This window comes from Pinus tabuliformis, chromosome 1_2 (assembly GCF_031772625.1).
Source record: "Pinus tabuliformis cultivar Carrire ecotype Pingquan chromosome 1_2, CPIR1, whole genome shotgun sequence".
Classification (NCBI taxonomy): domain Eukaryota; kingdom Viridiplantae; phylum Streptophyta; class Pinopsida; order Pinales; family Pinaceae; genus Pinus; species Pinus tabuliformis.
Genome location: NC_142298.1, coordinates 302,471,608 through 302,490,456, shown reverse-complemented (window position 1 = coordinate 302,490,456; position 18,849 = coordinate 302,471,608). Strand labels below are relative to the sequence as shown.

At 40.5% G+C, this 18,849-nt stretch overlaps 1 protein-coding gene across 3 annotated transcripts in view; it reads right to left on the bottom strand.

The window, feature by feature from the left end:
* LOC149205551 (uncharacterized) overlaps positions 1-18,582 on the bottom strand; it is a 207,444-nt gene extending 188,862 nt beyond the window's left edge. Inside the window, exon 1 of one of the 3 annotated variants that reach the window (XM_089395106.1) lies at positions 18,414-18,582. In XM_089395106.1, the coding sequence (XP_089251232.1) occupies positions 18,414-18,567 (154 nt within the window). In that variant the 5' untranslated portion in view covers positions 18,568-18,582. Of the gene's footprint in view, positions 1-17,489; positions 18,283-18,413 lie in introns of those variants that run through there. The other 2 variants (XM_089395104.1, XM_089395105.1) reach the window with 2 other exon arrangements.
* Between the last annotated feature and the right edge of the window lie 267 nt (positions 18,583-18,849).

Here is an 18,849-nt window from a genome sequence, read left to right as displayed (position 1 = left end):
ACCAACCCAGTGAAAATGATGAGGCTCAACCATCTGTTGACTCAAAGTATTCACTGCAAAACATATGTCCGACGGGTGTTCACTAAGAACATCAAAGCTCCTATGAGTTGACGATACTCAGTAGGATTGGCCAAGATAGGCCCTGCAGCGCTGCCACTCAACTTCTTAAAGTTGAGTTCCATTGGTGTCGACACGGACTTACAGTCCACCATCCCAAATCTTTCCAGAAGCTTCACAATATATTTTCCTTGAGAAAGGAAAATCTCTCCAGGTCTCTGCCAGACCTCCAGGCCTAGGAAATAGTGCATCAGTCCTAGGTCTTTCATCTCGAACTCAGCAGCAAGCTCCCTCTTACATTGATGAATGAGAGGGTCATCACCTGTCAGGAAGAGGTCGTCCACATACAGCACTAGAATGAGAGGCTTTCCTTCCACAACCTTAAAGTAAAGGTTTGGATCAGCATTGCTTCGAGTGAAGCCCAGCTTCATCAAGTAACTATCCATCCTCTCATACCAAGCTCTGGGTGCTTGCTTTAACCCATAGAGGGCTTTCTTCAACCTGCAGACATAAGTGTCTCGATCTTGAACTTCAAATCCCAGAGGTTGTTCTACATACACCTCTTCCTTTATTGCACCATGCAGAAAAGCGGTCTTGACATCCATCTGATGAAGACTCCATCCTTGCGTAGCAGCAAGGGCTATGATGGATCGGATGGTGGTATATCGTGCCACAGGTGCAAATATATCGTCATAGTCAATTCCTTCCTTTTGAGAGAAGCCACGGGCAACAAATCTTGCCTTAAACTTTTCAGCACTCCCATCAGGTCCATGTTTAATCTTGTAGAGCCATTTAGAGGTGACAACAGATTTGTCCTTCAGTCTCGGGACCACATCCCAGACATCATTCTTCATAATAGCCTCATATTCTTCATGCATAGCATCCTTCCAGACTTGATGCTTGATGGCTTCCTCAAAAGATCCAGGTTCAGATTGTATAATAGAACTCATGGCAGCTAGATACCCTTGGTATCTACACGGCTTCTTGCTTTCTCGGAATGTCCCCCTTGGGGCAGCATGACCCTTAGCATCTTCGAGGGTGTCCCTGAGCCATGATGGCCTCTTTCCTAGAGAAGGGGAAGGATCAATAGGGTCCATAGGCCCTTCAACATCAGGCATAGTCTCATCCTGGGGTTCTTCCAGATTTCCAGGTCTTTCTTCATGATTTTCTTCAGATCTAGGAAGATCTACTACTTTCTTCAGGGAAGCATCTTCGTCAAAAGTGACATCATGGCTTATCTCTACTTCCCTTTGACCAGGTACATAGACTCTATATGCCTTAGAAGTCTCACTGTAGCCCACAAACATTCCTTTCTTTCCAGTAGCATCCAGCTTAATTCTCTTTTCTTTCGGCACATGAAAATAGACAGGACATCCAAAAATTCTAAAATGTGAGACATCAGGTTTCTTACCAGAGAAAACCTCTTCGGGAGTTTTGGAGTCCAAAGCGGAATGAGGGCATTGGTTTTGAATGTACACAGCAGTATTTGCAGCTTCTCCCCACAGAAACTTTGGTAGACCCTGGTCACATAGCATGGCACGGGCAACTTCCACAATAGTCCTATTCTTGCGTTCAGCAACACCATTCTGCTCGGGAGTATATGCAGTGGTAGACTCCCTCTTAATGCCAGCTTCTCTGCAAAAGTCTTTGAACTCATTTGACTCATATTCAGTGCCATTGTCAGTCCTCAAAATTTTGATCTTCTTTCCGGTCATATTTTCCACCAAGGCTTTGAAGGTACGGAACCACATGAAAGCCTCATCCTTCTTCTTCAAGAAGTATATCCAGGTTTTGCGAGAGAAGTCATCAGTAAATGTCATATAATAAGAATATCCCCCCAGGGATGTTACAGGCAACATACCGGAAAGATCAGAATGGACCAGTTGCAATATCTCAGATGTCTTTGTGACACTTGAGGGGAAAGGTCCCCTTGTATGTTTTCCTTCAGCACAGCCCTTACATACACCTTCATGATTATTTCCAAAATCAGGCATCCCTGTTACCACCTTCCTTGCTTCGGGAAGAGCCTTGTAATGAAGGTGTCCAAATCTTCGGTGCCATAGTTCGGTTTGACAGATAGTATCACAAGTCATAGCTCCCAACGGACTCCCTCCAACATGGTAGAGTGTACCAACTCTAAAACCAATTGAGATAGCTTCCTTGAAGCTCTTCTTCCACATGAGTACCTTTCCATCAGAGAAAGTTACATTGAATCCTTTGTCTTCCATGGCAGATACAGACACAAGGTTCTTCTTCAATTTGGGTACATAGAGTACATCTTGTAGACGGAGGACTTGTCCTTGAGACAAGTGGAGGGTCACAGTCCCGGTCCCTTTCACAGGATAAGAGGCATTATCCCCAAGGATAATTTCTAGATTAGTATCCCTTTCAACCATGTCAGAAAGTGCTTCCTTGAATCCGGTGATGTGTCTTGAGGCACCACTATCGATTAGCCAGACATCCATAGTGTCGGGCGGAGATGCAGCTGAGAGAGCAGATATTAGAATATACTCATTTCTTTTATCAACAACATTAGACTCCTCATACCTGGTATTTCTGGTCCTTTTAGAAGGTGGATTGTTTCCTTCAAAGTGAGCCTTCCTCTTTCCTTTGGATTTGTCATTTCTTCGATTCCCATTCCTTCGGTTGTTGTTGTTGTCGTCACTATCGGGAGAATTCTTCTTGAAGGGGCATTCTCTAGCATAGTGTCCAGTCCTATGGCAGGTAAAACATTTACCCTTCTTCTCTTGAGTCTTAGTCCTTCCTTTGTCCTTAGAACCACCAGAGTTCTTCTTTCGGGAATGAGCAACATAGGCAGCATTTCTTTCATTATCAAATTCCTTCATCCTTGTTTCTTCTTGCATACATCTAGACAGAAGCTCATCAAAGTTAGGGATGGTATTATTGTTGAGAATGGTAGTTGTGAATACTTGCCATTCATATGAAAGTCCTCCAAGTGCGGTGAGAACCATCTCACGATCAGCTATTGTCTCCCCAATAGCTAGCAGATTGTTCCTGGTTTCGGTCAACTTCATAAAGAAAGTTTGAATAGACTCGTCTCGGCCCTTCTTCATATTCTTCAACTTGTTCTTGAGGAATAGTACTTGGTTCACATTGTTTACTCGGAACATAAGTATCAGCTTGTCATACATCTCCTTGGATGTGCCTAGTTCAGATATGTAGGCAACCAGACTCTTATTTATGGATTCCCTGATCAGCAGCTTTGCTCTGATTTCTCCCTTCTTATACTTGGATCTAACAGCAGCAGAGGCATTTGATGGGGGTTCTTGAATCTTCCCTGTCACATGATCTAGGAGATCATGATCTTCCAATTTGAGATCTAATAACATCTTCCAGGCATGGAAGTCATCACTTCCAGTCAGCTTGTCATTCTCCCTGAATTCAAGCTTAGTGGAATCCATTTCCTTCGATGATGATTGCTATAGATAGAGTTTGTCTTCACCTCAGCTCTGATTCCATGTAAAGTTTTGTAGATGTTCTATGCTAAGAGCAATTTCACTTTTCTCACAGCAATCATACAAGTAGTTAAGCAAAATGCAGATAGAACATATAAGCAGATCTTACAGAAGACAAATCAGAAACAGGAAAAATGTGTGTGTTCGTTTCGGCGGTCAACAGGATGCTTCAACCAGCAAAGTCTCCTTTGGTCAGCCAGCCCAGATGTGTCACAAGATCCCTCCAACTAGTAGATGAGTCAACCCAAGTCAATTCTACAAAAAGTCAACGCTGTCCTGAAAAGTCAACGCATGGGCAGCAAGCTAAAAGTCAACGCAGCAGCAAAACGGTCAACCCTTTGACCTCGATTTTTGTGCCAGATAGTACGGCCTTCAAAAATCGAACTTTCCACCAATTTTCAGCTTGATTGGACCAAGCGTTGACCAAAGTCAACGCTGGTCAAACTTTCTGCGAAACCCTAGCAGCAGAAACCCTAGCAGCAGAAAATCCGTACGGTCTGTCCTCTTCGTCCTTCCCACGTGTGGCTGAAATTCGTCCTCCAGGTAGCGTACTCTCTAAGATGAGAGAGGAAGATGTGAGTTGAGTTGTGATGAAATTCTCTCCAACTTTTCCTGTATATATATCCATCAATGAGGGGTGTGTGACACATCTGTTGGGCATGTGAGCCTACATTACAAAACTGGCTGACCTTGCACATATAATTTATTAAGAATAATAAATTCACAATATAAGTTCTGCTCATCGGATTAAGACTATTTTTATATGGATTTTACACCTCTCAGAAAGAGGAATCCAACAAAAATATTAGCCTCTTAATCTGAGCATCAGAACATGGAGTTTGGACCTAGTTGTCCAAATTTAACAATCCTCCTCCATGTGATCCCCCTGCGAGGACACACTACAAGATGCTGAGAAACACGTTGTTGCTCATGGAACTTTCAGGAAAGCAAGAAGTCATGCAAGTACCAAGCATATGTTGTAGCTATGAGCAATATGATTCAAGTTGAGTCGCATACCTTTGAAGAAGTCGTGAAAGAACAAGTCGAAAGGATGTTATGGCTGAAGAATACGAGTCAATCATGAAGAAAGACGTATGCGATCTTGTGCCGAGACCACAAGGGAAATCAGTGGCGACTTCGAAATGGCTCTTCAAAATCACGCATGGGGCTGATGGAAGCATCGAAAAATACAAGGCAAGGTTTGTATCCCATGGATTCTCCTAAAAAGAGGGAGAAGATTATGATGACATATTTGCTCCTGTGGCCCACTATACAACCATTCATTCGATAGTAGCCCTCGCTACCAATCAGGGATGGACTCTTCACTAAATGGATGTGAAGACTGCATTCTTACATGTTTTGCTTCAAGAAGAAGTATATGTTGAACAACCTCCAAGATTTCAAGTTCATGACAGGAAGACCCATGTATGTCAATTGAAGAAAGATCTCTATAGATTGAAGCAAGCTCCTCGTGCTTGGTGCAAACCCTCTCATTCTAGAATGTAAGAGGGAGTTGCTTCTGAATTCGAGATGAAAGACCTTGGTTTGATGCACTATTTCGTGGGATTTCCTTTCACAAGGAAAATATGTTGTAAATTTGTTGGAAAGATTTGGCATGGTTGAGTGTGTGCCCTTGCCTACACCTATGGAGATGAATTTCAAGAAGCTATGTGGAGAGGTTGTCGGACCGAACCTAGCAAACCCTTTTGAGTATAAACAATTGGTTGGTGCTCTAATGTTCCTCGTGAACACTCGCCTCGATATATGCTTTATAGTTAACACTTTGAGCTAGTTTATGACCAAGCCTCACCATGTACATTGGGTCATTGCCAAGCATGTATTGAGATATCTACATGGGACTATTAACCTTGGATTGAGATATGTCGTTGGAGATGTTAGACTACATGGATATACAGATGCAGATTGGGCTGGCAGTGTTGTCAACAGGAAGAGTACTTCCAGATGTTGTTTTAGTCTGGGATCCACCATGATATCATGTATGAGCATGACGCAGAAATTCGTAGCCCTTAGCACTACCAAGGCCGAGTATATTGTAGCCATCCTGGAAAGTTGTGAAGTTGTTTGGTTGAGGAAGCTCTTTGAAGAGCTATTCGAGCAGGTTTTGGACACGACAGTCATCTATTGCGACAACAAGGGTGGGATTTGTTTGTCAGAGAATCTTGTGTTCCACGACAAGTCCAAGCATATAGAGATCAGATATCATTACATCCGAGACATGGTGCAAAGAGGAGCCGTGTGACTCCTCCACATTTCGAGAGATGAGAAGATAGTCGATATCCTCACCAAGGCTTTGCCGAAATGGAAGTTCTTGGTCTTTAGAGAGCAACTTGGACTGGTTGAGATGCCCTGTTCAAATAAGGATCTGGGTTGATCAAGAACACTGAGCATTGCTCTTCCCCCCTGGTTGAGCTCCTAGGTGATGGAGCTATAGGGCTCCTAGGTATAAGAGACCTCTGACCGGTGGGATGTTGAGACTTGGGTTCTCCCCTAGTCAGAGTATGCCCCAGTTGGCATCCTACCCACTCTGTGGGATAACCTCTCCCATTTGGCCAATGGGTTGAGGGACTTGGGATAGAGTGTGATCCCTACCCCTTGCAATAGGTGGATCTCGCCCAAGTTGGTGGATGCAAGTGTTCTACCATCTAACTCTTTAGGGTTAAGATGGATGATCAGGGACAATAGGGTAGAGTGTGATCCTTACCTCCGATAAGTTGATCTCACCTATTGTCAGAGACTTTGGGATAGAGTGTGATCCCTACGCATTGGGGTAGGTTGGTCTCGCCCATTGTCTTTGGTTCTGGGTGGTAACCTGGGCTCCTCGATGACGATGATGATTCCGAGTGGTACCAAGGTCTCCTAGATGGTGATAGAGACAATGTGGTAGTTGGAGCTCCCCTGTAGCAATTCTTCTTCTTTAGATTCGAGAACGTCAGCATGAAATGAGCAGGATAAGCAGAGATGAGCAGGGATGTACATGACATGATGACGAGATACATATGATGATCACATGATTCGGTTGGAATTTCTCCCAAGCTAAGAGGGAGTGTTAATTTGGCAGCTCAATGACAAATTCCAACCATTGCATTGAATTCCTCTTTTTGAGAGGACCAAAATTGACTTTGCATTGACCAAGGGTGTTTTGACCATCTTTGACTATGATTTCTCTTGGAGAATTTCTATTTGGGCAGGCCAAGTTTTTGGGCACACAAACTAAGGCAATCTGAGCACTTTGACTGGTGTTGACTTCAAGGTTGACCACAGGTTTGACCGTAGAGAAAAGTGCAAACTTTGATTGAGTTTGACTAGTTGTTTTGGGACTATTTTGGGCTAACTTTGACCAGTATTCGAGGCTACATTTATTGTTGCCTTAACCGAGCTCTTTTGGAAGGTTGACTGTTGACTTTGTGGACTGGTTAGGGCTGACTTCATTGTTGTTGACTAATGTTGACTTGGACAAAATTACAATTGACTTTTGTTTACTCTCTCTCTTGTCTCTAATTTGACAAATAGCATGACATTTTGACTTGACTGGATATTGGATATTGGTTTTGGATATTGGCTAGTCAAAGTTTGACTTTGACTCTTGGATGTTGTACTCTCTTTGCTAAACATTTGAAGACAATCTAATAGAAGAAGATTTGCAAAGGGTTTTCCCCCTTGTGGGGTTTTTCCCTGGTCATTGACCAAATATTGTGTCTCTTGTCTCTTGGTTGTCTTTCATTGTGCATTTGAATAATTGTTCTATCTACTATTGATTAAATTGAAGTAGAAATTGTTAAATTGGATGCTATTGGATATTGTTGAAGTAATAGTTGCAACATAGAACAATTGATGAAAAATTAACACTCTTCAAAGAAACATCGGAAATTATTGATCATGAAGCATGGCTTTGACATCCCATTATAGTTCTATTCTTTCTCTCTACAATTCCATTTTGTTCAGGGTAGTAGGGAACTATCAGCTCCCTCTTAATTCCAGCATCCCTGTAGAAATCAATCAATTCATTTGATACATACTCCCCACCATTGTCAGACCTTAGAGTCTTGATTCTTCTTCCTGTAGCATTTTCAACCTATGCTTTGAATTCACGAAACTTCTCAAATACTTGATCCTTGGTCTTTAAAAGATATATCCATGTTTTGTGAGAATAGTCATCAATGAAAGATACATAGTACAAGCATCCACCCAAGGTTTTATTAGGCATGGGCCCACAGACATCAGAATGTATAAGATCCAATATTCCTTTGGATCTACTATCACTGCTAGTGCATCTTCCTTTAACATTTTTCCCAAGGGCACATCCTTTGCATACTCCATCATGATCTGTCTTAAGTTCAGGTACTCCTTTAACAAAATCTTTCAATCTTCCCAAAGCTTTGTAGTGCATATGAGCATACCTTCTATGCCAAATCTCACTAAGTTTTGTAGTATTGTGAAGAAGAGCTTGGAATGAACGACCAAGGAGACAATATAGTCCTCCAATTCGTACCCCAATGACTTTAGCAGATTCAAAGGATGCATTTTTCTTCCATACTAAGACTTGTCCATCAACAAAAGCAACTCTATATCCTTTGTCTTCAAGAGATGATATGGACAACAAATTCTTCTTTAAACCAGGAACATATAAAATATTGTTAATGGATACATTACCTCTGGATTCCAATTGGAAGGATGACGTACCAATGCCCTTGACTTCATATTTTCCATTGTCTCCAAGCTCGACCTTTTGAGTGAACTTATTTTCAAGTAATTCAGATAGATGATCACGGTTTCCAATCATGTGCCTAGAAGCACCACTGTCCACAAGCCAAATTTCATCATGATTTTCAATGGAACCTGTAAGAGCACAAATAAATGAGTGTTCAGATTCAGAATCATTTCTCCTATGCCTCCTCTTTGATGATGGCTCATTTAGATCAGCAGCAAATGCATGATGTCTTCTTCTTCTTTTACAATCATCATCCCTTTCATAGTCATCTCTTCGATTTTTTTGAGGACATTGAGAAAGCATTGAACATTTGTTAGATCATTTTTATCTCTTCTATCTCTATTGTATCTTCTATCTCTTCTATCTCTTCTATCTGGAGAGGGAGGGGGAGGTCTTTTGTGAGAGGTAGAATCCTTGCTTGAAGGAGATCTTGGACCTCGTCTTTTACCAACACTTCTTTGGAATTTCCCAAAATTTGGTTTCTTCTTCTTATTTCCCTCCACATGAGCTGCAAATGCTTCGATACTTGGATCTTCAATGTCTCCTCTAGAATAGAGTCTTGACTCTTCTTGAGTGCATGTTGCCCATAGCTTGTCAAAGGTTGGAGCGTTCTCTCTTGCGCTAATACCTGATGCAAAAGAGTCCAGAGATCTAGGGAGACCACCCAAAGCAACAGCTACCAATTCCTTATCAGATACTTCTTCATCATTGGCTTTGAGTTAGTCTCTAATTCGAGATATCTTGACAAAATATGATGTCATTGTGTCATTCTCTGTCATCTTGATATTACAAAGCTGACCTCTTAGATTGATGGATTGATTCACATTATTAATAGTATACAACCCAATGATATCATCATACACAACCTTAGCAGTCTCATGTTCAGCAATATAGGGAATCAAATGATCCCTAACAGAACCCAATAAAATGCTTCTTGCCAAAATATCATCTTCATGATACTTATCTTTTCCTGTTTGATCAGATGGTTCAGTAACTTTACTTGTGACAATTCCCAAGACTTTGTTCCTTTCAAGAATGATCTCAACCCTTGCCTTCCAAGCCCTGTAGTTAGTGGCTCCTTCAAGCTTGCTTTCAGTCTTCATGAAGGAAGAATTCATGATGAAGATTGTTGGTCACAATAGAGGACAGAACCCAAAAACCTTTCAAATGCTCTTCAAATTTCAAAATGTTCTTCAAGTGCTCTTCAAGATGATCTCTCTGCTCTTTTCCTTCACCAAAGCTCTGAAACCATGTTGAAATTCTAGTGTAACTAGGACTAGAATAGTTTTTCACAATTGATAACTACTATTGATGCAACCAGTTCCTTCTTTATACTTTAATCAACAAGTAGCTATACATGAAAAACTTCAACCATTCAAATCTTCAACAAGAGCAGAAAATAGAGATCACAGTAGACAATAAAAAAGAGACACCAAGATTAGGCTCACAGCCAAGGAAATGTTGAAGAAAAGGGTAACTAGGTTCAGTATTTGTCAATGTCATTTTGATCTTTGTACTTGACAAGAAAAACAATTATTATTTTTATAAATTATATGAATGAGTTTCTTGCTCATTCTATAGGTCTAGGAAAGTCAAAGAGTCAAAATTATATTGAAGAGCTCTTCTTGAGCATTTATGTAATGAACATGAGTCAACCTAGTGTCAAGCAGCCCTCCAAGACAAGCACCATCCTTCAAAGAAGAAGCCTGCAAACAAAGCGATGAAAAGACATCATGTCAGCTTGCAAAAATATATTAAATAACTAAAGGATGACATGTCAGTTCACCTAGATAAGTCGGCTCAAACTGGAGACATAACCACTATATATACCCAGCTGGGGTATCCGCAAAAGACACAGAAAATCTCGGACATCTCTGAAGTTTTCGGAGGTATGGTACAGGACTTCGGATAGCACAGTAAGACAGAAAATCTCGGATAGCCCAGTGAAGACAGTATCTCGGACAAGGTACAAGATGACTGTATTTTGGTTAAGCTCGTAGGCACAGTATTATTGTCTTCTCTGAGGGTCATCATGCTCACAATCTTGGTATACTCGGACAAGTCTCAACATAATTATGATCTCACTATGCCATCTCGGACACATCAGAATCTCGAACAAGTATGGAGGATAATAATGAATACCTCGGTGAAGCATTCACATAGATGTCTCAGTATGGAAGCCTCATCTACATAATGATGATCTCAGAGAAAAGTGTAGTAATAATCTAAAAGAAGATGGAGATATGGTGCAACAGTTATGGTCTCATTATTGTGATGAATATCTCAGTGAAGGTGCATGAATGATGAATTCAGTGAAGCAGCAGTGTTGATGATGATCTCAACAGCAAGAAGAGGATTGGTGACTTGGTCTTGGAGTGGCCTAGTAGGTCAAGGGTTATGGTCTTGGTGTTCGTCAATTGAATCTCCATAAGAAGAATTTCGTGCGGGTTTTCCTCTCCAAGAGGGAGAGGTTTTGGCCCTGGCAGAATGCCAACATCTTGTGTTCTTGTCTCTTTATTTTTGGTAGCAATTTGATGAAATAAACACACTCTCTAATAATAAGAAGAAGATCAAGCTAAGATAAATTGTAACAGCACTTCACAAATTGTTATCAAGTCTAGAAGAATCTTACTAATCCTATTTGCCCTAGATTCTTCAGCAGGAAAAACCCACAAGGGGAAAGCCCAAAATTTTTTCCTTATGAGATACGAGAGAGAGATTTTGTCCATCAAAAAATGTTCCAATAAAATCAAATTATTCTTCAATGAGGAACACCAATCAAAGTCTATCAATGTAGGGAGGGAGTCAACTTCAAATCAGTTGTACTAGACTTCACAACTAGGCCGAAGTTCGGTCCTGTGATTATTGTAACAAGAGGCAGAAATAAAGTCCTTAAGCCACCACAGAGAACTCAATGAACTGTCACAAAAACTCAGCCCAAAACCCTTGGTCAACGTCACACCAAAAGAGCGAAGTTGCAGTTAGCGAAAAGCAAGGTGCTTTTGAAGTTTTCGGTCTCCAAAATGAACAAAACTAAAGTCAATTTGATGCCAAAAACTTGCCTAAGTCAATTGTAGTCAATGAGCCTTGAAAGAGGTAGACAACGTAGCCAAAATGGATCCTTTTTCTGATCTTCGCACGTGTGGATAAGCTTTGAAGCATTAGACCGAACTTGTTTTGTTGTGATGATCAAATGAGAGCCAACGAGCACATATATACATATATGAGTCATGTGTGGGCTAATTAGCCCGAATGGGGCCGACATACAGACCTCTTGAAGCCGACTTGTAGGAGACAACAAATTAATTTCTTCTTCATGTTTTTGCAATGAAAAATGCCGACCATAGCTACATTATTCTTCAACAAAAGGGATCCTTGAAGAATTCAATAATGGTAATTAGGAAGGAGTTCCTTCACCTTACAAGTTTATTAATGAGATACACTACTAATCTATAGCATGAATGTCACATTGATATTTCAAGAAGTTATGACAGTTCGGATTGTTGCTCAAAGCAAATCAAAGCTAGATAAGGGAAATATGTGGTCCATACACAATATTAAATTTTGAACAAACCTATGTTATTTCTTGAAGATGTTGCATTGTATTGTTGTCATGATCTTGCGGCCCTGGAAGATGCATGCCATTTACTGATGATAAGGTATTACTTATATTGCATGAAATATGGATGCCTAGTAGTGGACTATTCTTTAGACAATCAAATTTTGAAATAAGAAAAAGATCACTGTCATTAAGATATATATACTTGAAGAGAGCACATCGTGATGGAACAAGATTATAATGAAGAAAAGGTTGAGTCCTTCAAGTTTGGAGACAAAAGTACTCTCAAGAAAGATGAGTGATCTACAGAACTTAATGTGTCCTTATTATTACTACTGCTATGATGAAAGATAAGCTCTTGAGCTGGAAAAAGTCAAAATTGATGTTTAACGGATTTGTGAGAATATCATTGCTATAAAAGTTGAAGCAGTATCCAAGTATATCATGGTTTTTTCATATTTCTCTCTTGATCAAGACATCTCATTAGAAGATCTCTAATCTAGACAAATCTACTTAGTCTAATATCAAGATGGAATATCCTTGATTATGTGTTGAAGCATGGAGACTCTATGCTTTTTGGGCATTTGGATATGGGCATTACAAAGTTTGTTGGACTTGCAAGAGGAGTAAAATGAAAAACTAGGGTTTACCCTAGAAGATTAAAAGTCTTAAATAGATAAAACCCTAGATCTGGATTAATGTTTCCGTTGAAAGAAGAAACCCTAGCTCATGCAAGGAAGGAATGACATGATGAGGACAAGGTTGATAAAGATGAATACAAGAAGGCTTAGATCAAGAGGGGCTGGCATTTCCTATAATTTTCAAAAGATATGTACTTTATATCTCTCTCTTCCTTGATTATTATTGTTGTTTTACTATTAGTTAGTCTCTTGTCTTTGTATCCTTTGCTTCGTTGTAATTGTTCTTATTTGGCCTCCTAGTGAGGATGGCAGGTACATAGTGAACAGCTACCAACGCTTTGGCAGTGGGTGGAAGTAGAGGAAGAACGACACAAAGCTTGTGACAAAAGGACTTTCCCAGAATCAGTGATTTGTGTTGAGAGATATTGTACTAGATGAGATCCAAGCTCAGAGGGAGCAGGCAAATCAACAAGTTTGAAGTATACCTTGATTGTGTCGAAGAGAAGTCAATGGTGACTTCCAAATGGATCTACAAGATCTAGCGTGCAGCAAATGGCAACATAGACAAGTACAAAGCAAGAGTTGAGAATAGAAGGTTCTCCCAGAAAGAGGGAGAAGAACATTTGCTCCAATTGTGAGGTACACTTCTATTAGAACTATTATCATTGCTTTGAAAATTGCACCAGGTGGATGCAGAGATTTCTCAATGGAGTAATTAAGGAGGAAGAAGTGTACATAGAGCTACCTCAGGGCTTTGAGGTACATGAGAAGAAGTCTCATGATTGAAGAAGGATTTGTACAATCACAAGCAAACATGTTGGGCTTGGTATTTTTGGATTGATGGATCAAGGTTGATCATATATGATTTTTCTCTGACGGAAGTAGGACTCATGTGTTGGAGGGAACAGCTGTGGCAGAAAGAAATGTTTCTGTAACAAGAGGGAGCAGTCAGAGAGCCTTGTTTTAGATTCAAAGGAAGTTGACCTCTAAGTTCGAGATGATGGACTGTCATTGACATTGTCAAGGTAGATAGTCGATATGCCAAAAAGTAGCAGTGGCAGAGGGAGAAACCTGGATTTCCACAGCAGAAGTTGTTTCAGAAAGAGCACCCAATTAGGGGAACCAAAAAGTAGTCGATCAGCGTATGGTTGAGCCAAGGTATGAAGCTCAACATGTGTTGAAGTACTAGCATGGTACAAATGGTTACGGCATAGCCGGTTATGGTTTGAGATATGTCTCAAACAGTGAAGTACAGTTGTAGAAATTCACAGATTTTGATTGGGTAGAGTGCAAAAGACAAAGAGTTCATCAAAAATATTTTGATTGGGTAGAGCGCAGAAGACAAAAATAGTTCATCAAGATGTTGCTTCAGTTTGGGCTCCATTGTGATTTCTTGGATGAGCAGACATTGGTCGCACTCAGTGTTGCAGAGGTCAAGTATATTGCACTTGGTTGGCAAGTTGAGAAGCAATATGGCTTCAAAGGCTACTTGCAGGATTGTCTTGATTTGGTGCAGGTTACAACGATGATGACAGGTCAAAGCACAGTGAGATCTAGTACCGAGACATCGTACAAAAGGAAGAAGTATGGCTCCAGTACTATTCTACAATCACGCAGATTTTTGACAAAACCTCTGTCCCAAGATGAAGTCTGTATTCTTTGAGGAAAAGCTTGGAGTGATTATGCATGTCTCTCTCAGCAAGAGGGAGTGATGAAATTGCAGTAGCAAGGACAACCATTCTCCCTAGGTCAGGTTGACCAGGATTAGGGAAAATGGTCCAGAGTGTTGATAGCATCATGGACAGAGATTCTCCCTGTGTCAAGTATGTTGACCGAGATTCGGGAGAATGGTCCAACAGAGGACAGTCATTCTTCTTGTGTGAAGTAAGTTGACCAAAATTAGAAAGAATGGTCCCTGAGGCCTAGAATCACTCAATTGTGTGGGTGCCTTTCAACATCAAGCTCAGTGTACTCTCCAAATATGTTGAGTGAGCCCATTTAGCATCAGGCCTATAATTACTCAAGTAGAGTGTGGCCTTTGGAGTTTCACCACGAGTTGAAGAGATTGACCAGGATAACGATGAACCAGGACTAGTCATTATACCATGGGTCAAAGGTGCCGACTAGAATCACAGTGACTTGTTGATGCTAATGATGTACCATGTGTCAGGAGTACCAACAAGGATTGTGGTGAGGATACACCATAGGTCAGAGGTACCAACCAGAATTATGGTAACTTGATGATGTTGATGATTTAACATGTATCACAGTTATTGACTAGGATTATGGTAATTGGATGATGTTGATGATGTTGATGATAATGATGAATTGTTGTAACCTTTTCTTAGAGAAATTTGTCAACATGAGAACATTTAAAAAGTCATTATGAATACCTCCCTAGCTAAGAGGGAGTGTTGAATTTTGTAGCTATGGTTGGTTTTCATAATTAATATTTTTAGCCCTTGATGTATTTATAATGATAATATAAAGCATGTTCTTCATGCAATTGTCAAAATAGAAATTTTAAGGCATGTTCTTCATGTCCTTTTCAAAAGAGAAAATTTGAATTTTGAAAATTAAATTTTTAGCTCCAAACAAGCCAAGTCGGCCCAGTCAAAGAGGCACCCATTCATCCAGTCAGAAGACTATATAAAGACACTCGTCCTCCATCATTTAGACACAATTCAGATCTCACAAGCAAGCATCTTTCTATTCATCAAGCAAAAAAGAAGACAAGGAAGGCCGAAGTTGACCAAAGGAAGATTGAGCTCTCTCTCTCTCTCTCTCCATTAGCCCTCGCACGTGTGGATCTAATCTCCAACTGTAACCTCGAACATGTGACAGAAAGCACTGAACTTCTGAGGCATAACAGAGCCGCAGGACCTAGATTTTTGGGTGCAAAAGATCGAAATTCAGCCCTAGCAGAGCAAACCAGACCGAGTCTCTTGGGCAGATGTTTGACTTGACTAGGAGGGAGTTGGACCAAGTTTGACCAAGTCTACTTTGTTGGTTAGTTTGACCTTGTGATTGACTAGAAGATCTAGGTGTGTCTCTTGTTGAACTGAACAATTTCTCTAAGGTAAAGGTTGTTAGTTTTTTCGCCGATGTGGGTTTTCCCAGGGTAAATGTTTGTGTTCTTGTTTGGCTATCTCTTTATGATGCCATTTAGTTTCTACTATTGAGATCTCCTATGTAATTGCTTTATGATGAATATAAATGCAAAATAAGAGTAACTAAAGAAATCATAAGAAGTAATTATCAATTTAGAAGATCTTATGAAATATCAACAATGTCAACAAAATAGATGAAGCAAAACAAGTATTCAAGAAAATTGAACAATAAATGTGAGATATCATGAATAAGTAGGTAGACAATAATGTCAAAAACACTGCCACATATTGGCAAATCGAAGAAAAGGCATACAAATCCATATCTCTTTTAAGTTTCTTCGCATACTTTGTCTTATCCCACTTTTCTAATTAGATCAAATCGATAGCAACAAGCTTAGACCTCCTCAACTAGCAATATGGACTTTTGGCCATTGATAATGTTCACCAATTGCTCTACACTCCTCAACGACTCTAGTGGCCATTGAAGGTGTTCACTAACTGGTCTACACTTAGTTTTGAAGTTCTAATTTTGAATATAAAAGCTCCATCAAGAGTTCCTCCAACACCATGACCCAACTCTCCTCTCAACATATGGCCTACCACTCTAGAGGGTTACTTCTCTCCCTTGGGGCTACGATTCTAAAGCTCTAAAGGATATCTTCGTTAGGGATAGAAGTACTAACTTACTATATTTTCTTCTTTTTTCCTAACAAATTTAGCAAGTGTTTTAATGGAATTTATTTTTCAGATTTACATAAGCACAAACCACATACCTTTCTCAAATTAGATTGTCTCATTCCTTTGCAATTTCACATATATTATTAATTCAAATTGTGATAAAAATGGAGGTTGGGAACAAAATCAATCCCTAGTTTTTAATGGAACTAACCTACAATGGACTAGCTCATCAAAAAGTGGTTGTCTAACATAAGAATTCCTTGATGAGACTCGGTCATAGTTGACTTGGTTAAAGATGTATAATATTGTACTTTGTATATCCCACCTACATCGATATGGCTTGATTGTAAAACTATAATGGGAGTCTTAATCAAATATGATGCCTCACCTACCTATACATAAAATGTTCTCCATCTACTAATTGCACTCCTACCTATGCCTAATGAATAATCTTGTGTGAATATTGTCATTTGATGTTACACATGTGCACATATCAGCACCAAATCCATTAACAATACAAAAAAGCAGAGCATTTTTAATGCTCGTTGTTGATATAACCTTGTCATAAATAACTAAAGTCCGTGCAGACTGTGTGCATATCTCGTTTCCTGCATATTGCATACACTAGATCTAATCAACCGATTTCCTAAATGTTATCCTTGGTATAGAGATGTTTCAGATACTATGTGGCATAGTTGACAGGGCAATCAGTGTACAAAATGGACATTGACTTCTAATGCCCCTGCAACCCCATGAAGGGACCTTGATTTAGAAAAAAAAATAGGAAATATGTTGAATTTCTTTCTTAAAGGTGACTCAACGATGCCAAATTCAGATTCAACCCAAGAATCTTGACAAATTGGTAATTCAGAAACAAGTTAATGGATTGTATCCGACCTAGAAACAAAATGAATCCCCGTAGCTACAAAAAGGTTTTTATAGGAGCAAATTTTGGCAGCATTGTGTAACATGTCTCTTGTGATTTCGGTAGTCATGGGTGCAATCAAATCCCCACAAGATGTCAGGTTAAACCAAAGGAAAACCCCTCATTTCAGTCCATCTCCTGACAGACTGCAATAGGCCGGTAACAAATAAGTGAAAAACACACCACAATCGTTAGCCTTTCCGAAACAACAAACGCTAACAAAGGGTTTTTTAATGAAGTGCGGCGTAAGAGCAAGCCAAATTTGCCGACTTGATAAAATCGAAATAATGTACCAAAAATAATGTGTTTGTTACCTCGAGTAGGGGTCGGAGTATCAATAGAACAGGGAACCCTCCACTGAAAGGAGCCGAAGAAACTGTCCAGATCAGTCCCCGGGAACTCATTCCTAACATACTCCTCGATGCTCTTCTTACTCCAAAACCAGATCTTTCTCCTTCCTTTCTGCAAGCGCTTGGGCAGAAGCAGGCTCCTGTCCTGCCAGTAGCCTTTGGCATGCTTCCGCCTACCGACTTTCCAAATCCATTTGTCTCCGGGCTTTGGCCACCCCTCCGGTGCGTACGGCCACCCCTCGCCACTCTGGCTCGCCTCCACTGGCTCAAATTCTTCGACTACCGCAAGAGCTAAACAGGAATTTATGTTCTCGTGCCTTGGAATTATCATCGAAGAAGTAGAATGGCTCTCCGGCGCTCGGGAGGTTTGGCAGAGCTGCAAATCCGCCATCTTCAAAACCACCATCGCTGCTGCCCCTTTAAATCGGAAGCCAAAACCACCTACCCTCGGGGGAATGACGGGAAGAAACCGCCTTTGGCAGGGCGGAAAAGGTTTGGTCTCTGAGAATTTGGCGTTTTTCTCGTCAATTTTTTTAGGGGGTGCAGGGGCTGGGGCTGATGTCTCGCGATCGAATCCGAACAAACAATAAAGTAAAACTACAGAGTAACCCACCCACGGCAAGTGAAAACGCAGAATTATGTCATGCGCCGGTAAATCCGTGGGTTTTTACCGGCGAAAACGGGAGCTGCTGAATAGTATAGAGGTTTTACGGCTCCTCAGTTGTCTAAAGCCCTTCCCCAGACAGATGAATTCTGTTTCATTTAATATATTATAAAAGGTGGTAAAATGCTGAAGAAAAATGTACAAGAGAACGGGACGGTCTGAACAGGCGACGGCATGAGAGAGACAGATATGTGGTGTCGTCCACATCAGCAAAACAAACATACCTATCAGCTGCCCGCCAACTTGTTCGTCATCTCCACGGTTGATGGTGGTGGTGCTGCCGCTGCTCTTGTTCCTTCTGCTCCTTGTCCTGCTGCTGCTACCTAAATTCTCCTCCTCCACTCTGCATGGTGATGGTGACGACGATGCTGTTGCCATTTTCTTTTCCCCTCCCTTCTTTTTTCACTAATTTCTCTCCCTCTATTAAGCCATTCTGCCCTGTCCTTATTCTTCATCAACATTGCTTGCTCTTCCCATTTTCTCACTCTCCACGTGGCTTGCTAGAAATTTTGTAACGTAAGTTGACAATTTTGATGTAAAACAGGCTGATACATCACGTCAATACGTTAGAATGTTTCCTTATATGATTTGTTGCAAATCACCTAGGTGAAGGTTTAGTGGAAATATCAATGTTTAAGTTGAAGATTTCATGTGGTGGTG